The following is a 14,993-nucleotide window of genomic DNA, read 5'->3' as shown; positions in this document are numbered from 1 at the left end:
GAAAAGAATTCCATTAAAAAAAACAATGAAAGGATCATTCGAGTTTTGGGCAAGTAGAACGTTGGTTCGGGCAAGCAAATTTTTAATGTACTTGCCCAAAACTTTGGCGAAAGGACAAGTGAATTTTAGAAAACTTGTCCAACCCTGACTAGGCCAAAATGCGGGATGGATGGGCTCACTGGGCAGACTTAATGACTGTGACTTGTAAAACATACCACAATGCCATTGCTACCACTAGGCTGGAATAGTGATAAGCTGGAGCCTGACATTTAACGACGATTGCTCTACTACAAAAAAAAAAAATAGAAAGCAGGATTGTCGCCAGGACCCATTCCTAAATCACAATAGGAAATTCGCTCAGGTACAGGAAAAAAAATTGGTCCAAAATATCTGATTTTGAAGACATGAAATTGATGACAGTGTATTTTTTTCTGAGCTTAAAATGACAGATTGAACAACATAAATTTACAATGTTACCTCCTTAAAATCACAAAATCGGTCCAAAATATCTGATTTTGAAGACATACAAAATTGATGACAGCGTATTTTTTTCTGAGCTTAAATGACAGATATAACAACAAAAATTTACAATGTTACATCCCTAAAATCACAAAATCGGTCCAAAATATCTGATTTTGAAGACATACAAAATTGATGACAGTGTATTTCTTTTTCTGAGCTTAAAATGACAGATTGAACAACATAAATTTACAATGTTAGCGTGCGTGGAACAGAAAAGAATTTCAAGCTGGAGACAGCTGGAAACTTTAAGTGAATTATCTCATAAGTCCTCTTAACTTTTGTTAACAACTGTGATTGCATGAATCGTATTTGATGGATAGTATCATTATCCCTATTATGATACAAGATACTGAGATCATTGAAATCAGATACACATGTACGTCAGCAACTTTTACCTTTATTGGCAATAAAAAGAAAATATCAGGGAAATCTAACACACCCAAACAATGACTGTGTAGATCATTGCAATGATGCAAACTGACTCATTTAAGTCATCAACAAACATTGATTTTTTTCTGCTACAAGAAACCAGTAGTTACATATCTGTCTCTCATTAAATTGTCAATTGGAAAACAAGATATCAAAAAATCTAGATTATGCTGTGGTACTATAACAAGCAGCTAGGAGGCCCAAAATGTAACCATTTTATGTATCCATAAAGACCTAGCCATATACCAAGTATCAAGACAATGCAGCAAGGATTCTTGAAAACTGACGAAAATGTAACCTTTTTGTTTTACTTATTTATGTTCTCAAAAATATCATGTCAGGTCCTGCATAGACATTTCAATTCAACTGAGCCTCGTTATTTATAATTAAGTCGTCAACCTTCTGTGAATGATATAAATGATACAAGTCGGCCACACAGTAAGGAGGATTATTCCAACTAATTATGTGTACCCTATCTCAAAATCATGTCACGTTCTACAAAGACATTTCAATTCAAGTGCGCCTTGTTATTCGGAAACAAGAGTCATCAATCTTCCGGCAGGTGAATGAAATATGCAGAGATGGTAAACATTATTTGATTGGATGCTAATTGATGACATTAGGGAAGTGTGGCGAGGAATGTTGACTTTTGGTGCTTACATGTTACATTCCATAAACACAATCTGAGCTGCATTTAGGATGTAAGACACATCTTTCACACATGAAATTGGGTCATATCAGCTTAGAGGGTAGATTCCCAGACTCCACCTATTTATAGCACTGGAAATTTATATTCTGTATGAGCTTTTCCCCGACTACTACTTACCCACATGCAATACTACATTTGCACCATTATCAGTCTTCTGGCGGGTGAATGAAATATGCAGAGACAGTAAACATTATTTGATTGGATGCTAATTGCTGACGAGGGAAGTGTGGCGAAGAATGTTCCATCAAGCTGCTGACTTTTGGTGCTTACGTGTAACATTCAATAAACACAATCTGCACTGCATTTAGGACGTAAGACACATCTTTCACACATAATATTGGGTCATATCAGCTTAGAGGGTAGATTCCCAGACTCTACACCTATCTATAGCACTGGAAATTTATATTCTGCATGAGTTTTGACAAAACAAACCAACTTCTACTTACCCACATGCAATACTACATTTGCACCATTACCAAGAAGAAAAAGCTAAACTTATATGCTAGACTACAATACTCATGCCAACATGTGTACATCTTGTGTTCGTTGTAAACTGTGCTTACCCTTTTGGAAAAAATGGACAATTGATTCATCTTTTATGCTATAGTGAAATGTCAGCATCGCTCCAACATATTTTCTTTTACCCTACATTTGCACTTGATGATAAATCCTTTCTGTTCATTACTAACACAGGTATCTGTACAAAAGATTACAACAGGAAGTTCTGCTGCAATACCAAGGTCACACACCAGGGGGCCCAAAATCTAACTTGACCTTTGTCTTCCAAACACCTTCCTACATACCGAATATTATTACAGTCCATCAAGAAGTTCTTAAGTTATGCTGACCACAAATATTCGGAAACACAGACACAGACACACCAAAAAAAAACCCTCCATTTCTCCTTGAGGTAACAAAGTTGGCCTAGAAAAACGAATCTGTGAGACATACAAGTTTCCTGACACCTCAACCAATCATAGCTCCACAGCCAGGGGACCGGGTCAGACCCCCTCAGGACACCTATTAATTTTCCAATTATTAAAGAGAGAGACAGAGAGATTGGCTATTGTACGATGACTGACTCGGTGGCAGGTTTGGCCCCGCTCCAGGCAATAGCTACCGACCGTTATCAAGGAATAATGTGACAACTATAGGAGGGAACTGTGGAGGCAGTGCAGATTGTTGGTAATTTGTCTGGCTCTGATTATATGATATAGTAGTCCTAGGGCTGTTATGGCCCAGTTTCTTTGGTGTTCATTTGTTCGTTCAGACGCTTGTAGTGCCTAGTGGCACAAAGGGCAGCAAGAAATCAAAAGAGCTACCACACCATCAATCTAAATACTAGTCAAACTTGGGAGTGACCTCAAATATCTTAACTGTTTAGACCTCTGCGATACAATAAATCTCAAAATTATCCTTCGTTGTAGTATAAAATCACATACGTGAAAAACAATGTGGCACAAATAAACGTGTCTTCATTCCACATTCTACAGTGAGAAAACACTACTTAAGGCTGACCTTACCTGGAAAAGTGACATTATTTTATCTTTTTCAGTGAAACACAGAGAAAATGTCCTACCCAAACTTTTAGAGTAATTATTGCTAGAAGGCAGAACTTAGAAATCTGCTTCCAAAACACAAAATTAGGCCCCTGCAAAAATAAACAAATCTACGGTAATAATAAAACCATTTTCCACTGACCTTTCTTTCCTGTCGTTGACCTCTGCGCACAGCACCCTCCACCTTCTGTTCAGCCCGTCTAGCTTTTCCCTCAGAAGGGTTGCGTCGATGGACGTGCACTGCTCAACGATCTCCTGCCCGTTTGCGTTCAGTCCCTCCACTTGCTTTCTGTGCTTCTCAATCCCGTCTTGCAATTTCTATGGAAAATAAGACAAAACGAAAACATCTTGAGGGTGGTAGAAGTACATGTGCACTTATTACAGAGATAACGCATTAAGCTAAAATCCATTGCTTCCTGTGCTTCTCAATCCCGTCTTGCAATTTCTATGCAAAGTAAGAGACAGCAAAAATGAACATCTTCAACCGAGAACACAAAAGTAACTCCCAGCTAAACTAAACACATCTATACGGAATGAAGACGTTTGCGTTCAGTCCCTCCACTTCCTTCCTGTGCTTCTCAATCCCGTCTTGCAATTTCTATGCGACATAAGAGACAGCGAGAACATCAGTTTTACTATGACACATTGCTCCGACCCAGAACTTCAAAATATGCTTTCCCCAGCTAACACAAAGTCCACGAAAAAAATCAATCTATGGTAAGAAAACCACTGCTCCAATTGTTTCCTGTGGCTGTTGATCCCGTCTTGCAATTTCTATGCAAAGTAAGAGACGGCAAAAATAAATATCTTGAGAAGGGCTGGCAGAAGAAGTACATGTGCAGTAATTACAGAGATAACGCATTAAGCCTGGAGGTGTGCCCCGCTGTTCCTAATATGTCGAGTGAAAGTGTTCTTATCGCTGGAGGTTAATTACTACAAGAAGGCCCCCCTAATGAAGTGCCTGGAGAACACGCATGCTCCTAAATTACAAGGCAGGCGACATTTTGTGCAGCGACATTTTCGGGCTTGCATCTTGAATAATTGCACATCTCTGTGTCGCCAACCAACTCTACCGTCACCGGCGCTAATGTCACCGGGGGAAAAAGTCAGCAAATCAGATTAACTAAAGCATGAGTGGGGGGTTAAATGGCAGAGAGCCAAATTTAAGACGAGGATATGCTTGGGTGCTCCAGCGTATTGATCCACCACTTATCACAGCTAGGCTTCCAGCACCATGGACAGGACCAGCAGCCCAATACCTAACACAAGCCCAGTAGAACCCTGTGATTACCTTGCCACAATGTCAGCCTTCCGCGATGTTAACAAGTGCGTCCGTGATGTCTGGAACACCCCCTCACATGGATAGCCAATAACACTCCTCAATTGTCTTTCACATCAGAGTAAGAGCAACGACTGCAAACCCACGAGTACCACTCCTGAATTGTCTTTCACGTCAGAGTTAGAGAGCAATGGCTGAAAACCCATGCACCAATACCACTCCTCATTCACTGAAGCACTGAAAAAGCAACGCGGCAAAATACGTTTGCGTGTTGGCTCAAATACAGTTCCACCAAACAGGACTACGCGGCTCCAGTGTCTTTTCTGAAGATGTAGAAGTGTGAACGGTTGGCTTGAGGTTGTCCTTTCTCACGTATATTACCGATACCATTCCTCAATCGTCTTTCACATCAGAGTAACGGCTGAAAACCCGCGCAACTTTTCCTTAAAAACACGTACCGTCCCTTAAAACTTCCCGGCAGTTAAATATCCCTCGAGCCTGGAACCGATGTTAACACAAACTTATTCCGATCCAGCCTTCTTCCCGAGGTAGCAGGCAGTGACTCCATCCACCCATTTTCTGGTCGCTGCCCCAAAGCACATTGGTATTCCAGTGAGGTTCACTCTCTTATACCTCCAGAATTACTTTGTCCTTGGGACAAGTATCACTTGAGGACTATTATAGGCTCCCAGATTCGGTATTTGCACCTTTAGGTGCTGCATCCAAGCTCCTGTTTCGGAGTGTGAAGTACGGCACTGTGAGAATCAACACAGCAGAACGTGCTGCATGATGCAGAGCGCATCACCACGCAACAGCGACAACTCACGAATGCTTGACGCGCTCAGTCAAGGTTGATGCATGTGCCAGATGACGTCGTAGCAGATGACTGGCAACTAATTTTCCAGTACCAAGGCCAGTGCCGTATGCGCAACATCACATCACACCTCCGTAACACAGCCTCCCAGCCATCCTTCAAGCAGAAAACACAGCAGGAAACAGTTGTCTGAGTCGATCCCTTCCTTGGCAGTGCTATACTCTCTTCCAGAACGTAACAACAGTCAAAGCTGCATACTCAATAGCAATAGATCAATCGAGCCACGATTTCCCCATCCCTGGTTTGCCATTGCCTTCATTGTGACCATTCTGAAGAAAAACACATCAAGAAACAGTTTTGAGCCGATCCTTTCCTTGGCAATGCCGTCCTCTCTTCCACAGCCTTGCAATGTAATGACAGTCAAAGCTGCATACTCAATAACAACAGGTCAATCCAGACCTGGTTTTCCAATGGCTTCATTCTAGCCTATTCTGGAGGCTACAAAAGGAGTGGGCACCGGATCATCCCACCGGTACAGCAATCAGGGTCTACTGAATAATTCTACTCCCGGTAAGAAAGCGTCTAATTTAGGCCTCGGTCTGCAATCTTCGGGGAGCCATCACTTGGAGCCATCGCGCTGACCCTTGCATCGAAAGTCACTTGGTCGAAGCCCGTCGGTCGGCTGGCACGTGCATGGGCGGGCTAAAAGCTAATCAGTTCCCCACGGCGCACACACCCTGCAACTACAGACCGTTCCAAGTTCATATGAATAAAAGAAGGATCACACGTACAGCTTTTAACTCTTAATTTACAGTCTGCAGTATCGTGCTAAGAGGTGGCCCTACCTCTGGAATCCTGAACATCCCTCTTCCGGGATTACCGCAGCGTAAAGCTTTCCTTTTGCATTCCGTTTGCAAGCGCGGATTACCCACGCCGTGGAAGCCTACCCTCCCGGGGCGAGACACTGAATCCAATTCAATTACACTCTAACAAAGGCTGCTCAACAGAAGCTACAATTTTCGCACCATCGGTAGAAGGTACGGAAGCGTGGAGAATTGGAAACAAATCTCCGACTGTAAAGCTTGATAACGTAATCCGACACAATCAGTGAAACCCTTCTCAGGTGGCACAATCAATAAAGCGCTCCCGGTGTATGAGCAATTGATCTCGGCCTTGTTTTGGTGCCTTTGTTGTGTTGTGTTGTATTTTACCCTGGGGAGACGGCATGCTGCGAGAAAGATTCTTCGGCAATTCACTTGAAGGGCATTGAAGTCAAGGTCAATATAACATCTTAATGACAAATAAATTTGATAATGCTACCTCACACCAAAATTTGCTCGTTCAGTGTCAAATAGGGCAGCAAGTTCATTAACGCAACATTTTTACAGAGAGGGGTTGCTAGCCTTTCGAATGTAACGTGCTTGAGGCTAATGTGCTGAAGTATAGGGCTCCAAGTTTGCATCCCTTCGAACAGGTGCAGCCCCAACTGAGATGCCCTACCCAGGATTGAATAATGAATGAATGAAGACCTTTACTGTACAGCTTTGCCCAACCGAGCTAAGTACAGGTCACAACAAGTCAAGATATATACATAGAAAAGTATCACAAATCTAGTCTAACACAAAAGTTCGGCTTCTTCTTGCTTCTTGGTAATGGTGAAAATGTAGGACTGTATGGGTTTAGCTATTGTCGATTTGTAAAAATGCATGAGAAATATAAACTTGTCAGTGCTACTCATGTGTCTAAAATGAAGGAATCTACTTTCTATATAACTAAATAGAGTATTTCTATCATTGACATACATATTGCAATCAACAGTACAGTGCATCTTTTACCATGTTTGAGGTACAGAATTGGCAGACTCTTTGTAATAATACTCTCCCAGTTATGAACTTAATCACAATCACCAGCTGAATTGTGAGGCTGGTACAAGTTAAGCTACAGACATAAAAAAAATAAAGCCATCAAATCAGACCAAATTGTGTCCAATATGAGCAGACTCCAGGAAGAACAGTGTTATATTCATGTAACACTAAATTAAATAGAGCTCTGAATGACACAAACAAACTTCGACGGCTCATTTGCAGGCTGAAATTCTTCCCAACGATCCTGTATTCAACTTATTGGAACCAGGAACTTAACTGTGAGGCTGCTACCAGTTGAGCTACAGATTAAAAAAAATTAAAGCCATCGACTCAGATCAAGTTGTATCCTATATGAGCTGACTCCAGGAAGAGATAGTGTTATATTCCTGTAACACTAATGAAGATCTAAATAAAACAAACTTCGACAGTTCATTTTCAGATCAGTATTCTTCCCAACGATCCTGCATTCATGGGAGAATGTAGTCGAGGATGCAGTCCAAACTTTCGCCCTGGATCGTCTCCAAGTTTTTACAGATCAGAGTGCCTCGACGTTAACTAATGGGTACAGGTTATCCAATGCCCTTGGACTTGATAGATATGGGTAAAGATTCCTCATTGCACTTGAGGCCTGTAAACTTGACTTGAATGAATGGGAGTTGAACCACTTCTGATAAGATTCATGTCTCTTCAAATCTCAGACATTGTCACTACACGATGATTTATCTATCTGTGTGGGCCTCATTGATGATCATACCTTTAGGCAGTATGCTTACATGTAGTCCAATGGTTAGCGGCCCTGCCTCTGGAACTAGAAGCTGTGAGTTGTCGATTCCGGCTATGTCACTCACCCAACATGCACGCTACTGGAAAGGGTTGCAGTCCTTAGGATGGGACATTAAGCCATGGTCTACTGTCCATTGTGCTTGTCATAAGGAGCTAGGGGAATTTCCCCGGTGCAATGAACCTGTAAATACTGTACATAGCGGCTGTCCTCTCAGTCACAACCAGTGGAAGACTAGCTCTTCAGTAAGCTGAGACTGGATCGAGATCACTTTCCTTCTTTTCCTGCCTCATTGTAGAGTCAACACAGTTGCTGCAAGAGCCAGCCTATGTCCTCTCTCTCACAACCAGTGGAGGACTAGCTCTTCAGTAAGCTGAAACTGGATCGAGATCACTTTCCTTTCTGTCCTGCCTCATTGTCGAGTCCACACAGTTGCTGCGAGAGCCAGCCTGCCCTCCGTGTCAGCGTTACTCAAACATCAGTATTCCCAGTAACAGGGCTCGAAATACTTATTTCTGCATACCTGCACTGGTGCAGGTAACATTGAAAATTACCTGCACTAGACAAATTTTACCTGCACCACTATGGATTTAGGAAGTATGGATCATACTAAAATTGCTCAGGAACTATAGCTATTTTTTCTATTATACTTTATAAGTGGTAACAGTCAATGCAGCTAGTAACAATCCTATATACATCTAAATCAAAGGACATGTACAATATATGTATGAAACCCAGTACATGGACCAGTGCAGGTAAGGTTCAGGTAGACACCAGAAATACCTGCACAGCTCCAGTTTTACCTGCACTAACGTGCATGTGCAGGTGGTATTTCGAGCCCTGAGTAAGGAAGGGGCTAATCTCCTGCATAATGAAAACTAAAATCAATGGAGATGGGAACTGACATTTAATTCCGAGAACGGCGAGCGCAGCGGCTCGATCTGGCGACCTGCGATGCAGACTCCCTCGGCGACTCCGATTCCGTCAGCAAGGTACTTGTACGACATGCCTTCCCCGCGCAGTCGCGCGTACTGTAATGCATCTATAACCACAAGGAACAGCTCTATTTCGCTGGTGCCCGTTCCCATAGGGAGGGAAGGATCAGGAACAGCTTGGTCTCTCAGGCTGTCTGGCGTCAGGATTGAGATATATTTGAAGTCAGTTAGAGAGTCATACATTCATGACCAACACGGATGGAGCCTTCTCTCTATGTTGGATTACGCCCTGCTAGCATCACATCGATAATTGCTTCAAGTAAGACACTTCATACAGGCTACCTACCAAGAAAAATGTAGCCTTATAATAATGTTGGCAAGTTTACCAACTTGATGAAACTTGATTCATGAAGGCGCAACATGTGTCTTGCAAGTTGCTTGGAATGATAGAATGTTAGAAAGGTAGCGTTATACCACAGTATAACACTACTCTCACCTCTCAAATAGAAGTACCCCCTGGAATAAAAGTACCCCCCGGACAAATCTTCAAAATCTAATAAAAGTACCCCCTGGAATAAAAGTACCCCCCGGAAAATTACCAAATTGACATGTAAACTGTGCCCATGCTACTTCAGTCCAAGAGAAGATGATAAGCAGGTAGGCTCTTTTTATTTATTTGTGCCTCAGTACCATATCAGTTATTTTTTTTTATTTTTATTTCTTATTACTATATCAGTTAATTGTATAAATAATGAACAGAATAATCCCCATGTTATTGCACATATTTTCTTTATCTGAGTGTCACACCATCAACAAAGGTTAAAATAAAATTAAAAAAATGACTGAAAATAAAAATTGAAGAAATGAAAAAAGAAGTTTATTTTATAATCATTGTTACAAAATAACATTTTGAAGAAACATTCCAACTTAGAATACCTTATTCGCCACTTGTGCTATTTTCAATGTTGCAGAAACCAAGGTCATAGACACTGCCCCCTGTCGAGAAATACCGGTACTGCAGAAAATATATGATTCTCTCGCGCATTACCGCGAGATTCGGCGTGAGTTGATGAATCCAACATGGCGGATCTTTTCGAGCCGATTGAACGCTATGCTTTGTTTTGGAATGATTTTTTCGTTGCTGGAACATTAAAACAAGTTGACTACGGGTGAAAAATAGTGGAAAAGTATTGGTAACTTTTTAATTTGTTTGGTTGGTGGTTAATTTCTGTGTTTTGATAGAGAATTTACGGAAGTAAGCGACTGTGTGTGTAGCATGTGACCTCGATGTTTTCGTCTTTGTTCAGCGCAACATTTCAAGATTTTTGGAAGGTTATAGATGGTGTAAAACGAAAAGGATATATTTTTTTACGAGTCCAGTACCGAATCACTTGTGTTCCGCTATTTTTGGACCTGAACCGAAACGTTTTTGCAAGTCCAGAACTGGTCCTGCATACCGGTACGCATCCCTAGTTATGTTTGGGTCATAGCGCTAGCGGCAGGGAAATCCGCGATGCCTTGTCCGAAAAATAGTGAATATTAAGCAAAAATACAGCGGAAATATGGGCAGAAAATACCAAACTTTCAATATTTTTGGGGTCCCTGGTTAGTAAAGAAAGCCCCAATTTGAAAAAAAAAATAAACGTACCGTCTAAAATAAGGACGTACCGGGTGGATTTTGAGGCGGAAAAAAATAAACGTACCGGTACGTTTATTTGAGAGGTGAGAGTACCTTTCTAACATTCCTAGCTTTTCGTCTGTCCTTGTGAAAGGTACTTTACACGACTTTCCTTACTCCAACCAGCTGTAAAAATGGGTACCTGACTTCATGTTCATATGGGGAGGTAAAAGTGGAAGGAGAGGGATGGGCTTGGCTTGACCTTCCAATTCCACACCCTAGACACAGTAGATAAACAACCCACTGCCTCTAGGCCCTTAGAAAGGCTATTAGAGACTTTTCTTTTCTCCCCAACCACTATTTCAAGACCCCTCCCTATTGAAGCAGAAACTCCTGTTGGTCTTGAGTGATCCCAGTGACAACAAGAAGCTTCTTGCGAGACCACCTGTGCTCTTCTAGGAAACGAGCTGTCATTTCTAGTTCTCAGAATCCCATTGCTAAGGGACTTTTTTTTACTCCCGAGCCACTATTTCAAGACCCACCCCTTCTGAAGCAAGGTCTTGAGACACCTACAGTGATTTTGCATCATACATATCCGAGTAAAGACAACTTGCGAGACTACCTGTGCTCTTCGAAGAAACAAGCTGTAGTTTTTAGTTCTCAGAACCCCACTGCTGTTCTAGTTGAGGGAGTAACGTCGACTGTGACATCAAGATCGGTCATGCATGGGACACCTACAGTGACTTTGTATCACATATTCCAGTAAAAACAACTTGCAAGACCACCTCTGCTCTTCAAGAAAACAAGCTGTCATTTTCAGTTCTAGTTGAGGGAGTTACATCTACTGCGACATCAAGATCGGGCATGCATGGGAACGTAAGCATGAACTCCTGCTGAGACACCTACAGTGATTTTGTACCAAAAATTCCAGTAAAAACAACTTGCGAGACCACCTCTGCTCTTCAAGAAAACAAGCTGTCCTTTTCAGTTCTAGATGAGGGAGTAACGTCGACTGCGACATCGGGATTGGTCATGCATGGGAACGTATAACGGTAAGCACCCCAGAGGGAGAATCTCTCATAAGCTCGATCAATCTCACGACGAAACAACCTTCGCATTCTACTGATCCCCTGGGCCGACCTGTGAATTGCCAATGGCTTTGTCAATGTCTATATAAGTCCTTAAAACCATACAACTCTTCACTTGTAGGCATTCATTATTCATATGAAGCCGTGGACGTCGGTATTGGATTTCTCCACGGAGTCAAAAAGGCTCTACCCCTGTCGAGAGTGCTCTAAATTGATTTAGTTGTAGCGCAGTGTGAAGTGCTGGCATTAACACTTGTTTGGTGTGCGAGCTCTAAGAGCAGAGCCTCTGTGTTTGGGGAATTCTTGTAAAAGGCAACCCGCCAGGTTTAAAAAAAAAAAAATTTTACAGCAGCTCTCTTAGCCATGGAGTTCTAATCGCTGTAGTAAAATGTTTCAGTTTTAACATAGGAGAGACTTTCTAATCCAAAAATGCTTGAAAAACAAACAACAGTCACTACCTCGAGCTCTCACTTGAATACAATTTTCTGGGGCTTTTCAGGACAGGAAATCTCATTTTCTACATTCTTCTGATCTTATGAACACTGACTAAACTTTAGGTGACCAACACTTAACAGAAAATTGGACTTAACCAAATTTTCGGCTGACTCACGGAACAGAGCTGTCTCCCGCTAGAGCCACGTAACTGCAGCAAGTGCCAGAAAACTTGTGTTATCCACCATCTCTGTTCTAAGTCGGACGGTGAGCTCCAACGAGGATATTAGATGAGTCCATTCCATGAACAAGGCTCACGGAGTCAGGCGAAAAGTTGCAGAAAGTTCCGATTTTTCTTTGGTGACAGTTACACTGATCTCACCAGGATTTTTTTCACAACATAGGGGCACTAAGTGCAGCAAAGTAAGCGATACAGTCGTTATTACTTAAAGGGGTCTAGGGAATTCTCCCTCCTGATAGATTTTAAATCTACAACCCTCAGAAACTCTATTTCCTGCATTTTGAGGGCCAAATCTAGCCAACAGTTGTTACAAAACAACAACAAAATCCCATTCGCTGGTTGATACACACCATAGGGGCCCAAATCACACCATAGGGGCCCAAATCACAGCATGGTGGCCCCTTATGCTGAGAAGGCCTGGTGAGAACACTGAAGCTGTTGTATGAAGTTTATATAATATATATATATACTAATCTTCTGATCTTGTTACAGCGTCTTACCTTCTGCGCTGCCCGTGCCTTCTCCAGATCCAAGTCTCCCTCTGGAGCCTTGGTATCCTGCACCATCCGCTCTGCTTCGTTCAACCAGGACGTCAGGTCACGCATGTCACAGTGGAACTGCTGCCAGTGCGCCAGTGACTTCTTAAAGCGACTGCAAGGACAACGACAGATTCGTTAGTTTTATTCGTTAGTATCATTATACTTTAACAGGACGTCAGGTCACGCATGTCACAGTGGAACTGCTGCCAGTGGGCCAGTGACTTCTTAAAGCGACTGCAAGGACAACAGATTTGTTAGTTTTATTTGTTAGTATCATTATACTTCAACAGGACGTCAGGTCGCCCATGTCACAGTGGACCTGTTGCCAGTGTGCCAGTGACTTCTTAAAGCGACTGCAAAGACAGCGACAAATTCGTTAGTCGTATTCGTTAGTATCAACTATCATAATTTCAATAGGACGTCAGGTCGCCCATGTCACAGTGGAACTGCTGCCAGTGCGCCAGTGACTTCTTAAAGCGACTGCAAAGCAACGACAGATTCGTTAGTTGTATTCGTTAGTATCATTATACTTCAACCAGGACGTCAGGTCACGCATGTCACAATGGAACTGCTGCCAGTGCGCCAGTGACTTCTTAAAGCGACTGCAAGGACAAAGACAAATTCGTCAGTCGTATTCGTTAGTATCATTACTTCTAGAGGACGTCAGGTCCCGCATGTAACAGTTGAACTGCTGCCAGTGCGCCAGTGACTTCTTAAAGCGACTGTGGGGACAACGACAAATTCGTTAGTTTTATTCGTTTAAGTATCATTACTTCAACAGGACGTCAGGTCACGCATGTCACAGTGGAAATGTTGCCAGTGGGCCAGTGACTTCTTAAAGCGACTGCAAGGACAATGACAAATTCGTTAGTTGTATTCGTTAGTCTCATTACTTCAACAGGACGTCAGGTCCCGCATGTCACAGTGGAACTGCTGCCAGTGCGCCAGTGACTTCTTAAAGTGACTGCAAGGACAATGACAAATTCGTTAGTTTTATTCGTTAGTATCATTACTTCAACAGGACATCAGGTCCCGCATGTCACAGTGGAACTGCTGCCAGTGCGCCAGTGACTTCTTAAAGCGACTGCAGCGAAAACAACAGATTCGTTAGTATCATAACTTCAATAGGACGTCAGGTCACGCATGTCACAGTGGAACTGCTGCCAGTGCGCCAGTGACTTCTTAAAGCGACTGCGGGGACAACAACAGTTTGATTCACTGACAAACTTCCAAGACATTCAATTGCACATCGTGTTTAACTTAAGGAGTATAAGGCAATCTTCTCTCAATCTCTTCCCTATTGCCTAACCTAGCTAGAGGGCCAGGTAATTCATTCAGCAACTGCGGGGATAGCAACAGATTCGCTACTTTTATTCATTAGAATCATTGCTTCAACTGGCAGTACGATTGTATGTCATTATTGACTTCTGGGCATTAAGCCATTTTTGGTACCCCATCTCTGTCCTTATGCCAAACTTGTAACAAAAAATCCAGATTTTTGTCCAATTCAAAACAGGAATTTTAACCGGTTGCTTGAGTAAGTTTAACCTTGCATATCTGATTAGTACTTGAAATATCTGACCCTTGAATTCATTGACGTAAAAACTTTGTTGCAAAAGTCGGTAGTATCCAGTATGTAATTCAGTAGACACACAGAGACAAAGTTACATAACATAAAAGATACTATCCTACTCTAGCTGACTGCATTAGTGCTACTTCTCAGACAATAATGTCTTCTTTCATCTCTCTAACCCTGTCATGAAAGGACTCCACTCCCTTTGCCTCCCGTCCCCCATTAACCGACTCGTAGCAAGAACAAAGCGAGACTCCCAAGTTTGACATAAAAATCCCTCTTAGGCCTTAAGATTGCCATCAGCCATGTAATAATGACATTACATCGAGCCCAGAGGCCTCGTTGTGAGGGCACTGATGACAGCCGCCCTGTCCACGAAGTTATCCCGCCATACATAATCTCTTTAGTAGTTCATGTAGTACGTTCTCCAAACCCCCTAGCTGTGACAGCAATGTAACAACATAATGATACATGGATCGCAGATAACAGAAAAGGGATGTGTACCTTTTGGCCTACACTATCTCATCCCAGAAAGTGTAACTTTTGTCCATCTAAACCAAAGAAACTCTATAACAATATTCAATGAAGAAGCCTTTGCCCAGTGTCTTC

At 42.2% G+C, this 14,993-nt stretch overlaps 1 protein-coding gene across 22 annotated transcripts in view; it reads right to left on the bottom strand.

Moving 5' to 3' along the window:
- LOC118422915 (dystrophin-like) overlaps positions 1 to 14,993 on the bottom strand; it is a 232,797-nt gene that overhangs the window by 133,762 nt on the left and 84,042 nt on the right. For all 22 annotated transcript variants that reach the window (XM_035830778.1, XM_035830765.1, XM_035830766.1 and 19 more), the window contains 2 exons: positions 12,773 to 12,923; positions 3,362 to 3,537 (listed from right to left, as the gene is read on the bottom strand). In XM_035830778.1, the coding sequence (XP_035686671.1) occupies positions 3,362 to 3,537; positions 12,773 to 12,923 (327 nt within the window). The remainder of the gene's footprint in view (positions 1 to 3,361; positions 3,538 to 12,772; positions 12,924 to 14,993) is intronic.

The sequence above is a fragment of the Branchiostoma floridae genome, chromosome 9, assembly GCF_000003815.2.
Source record: "Branchiostoma floridae strain S238N-H82 chromosome 9, Bfl_VNyyK, whole genome shotgun sequence".
Classification (NCBI taxonomy): domain Eukaryota; kingdom Metazoa; phylum Chordata; class Leptocardii; order Amphioxiformes; family Branchiostomatidae; genus Branchiostoma; species Branchiostoma floridae.
The sequence above is the reverse complement of the archived record's forward strand: the minus strand, read 5'-3'. Positions and strand labels throughout refer to the sequence as shown.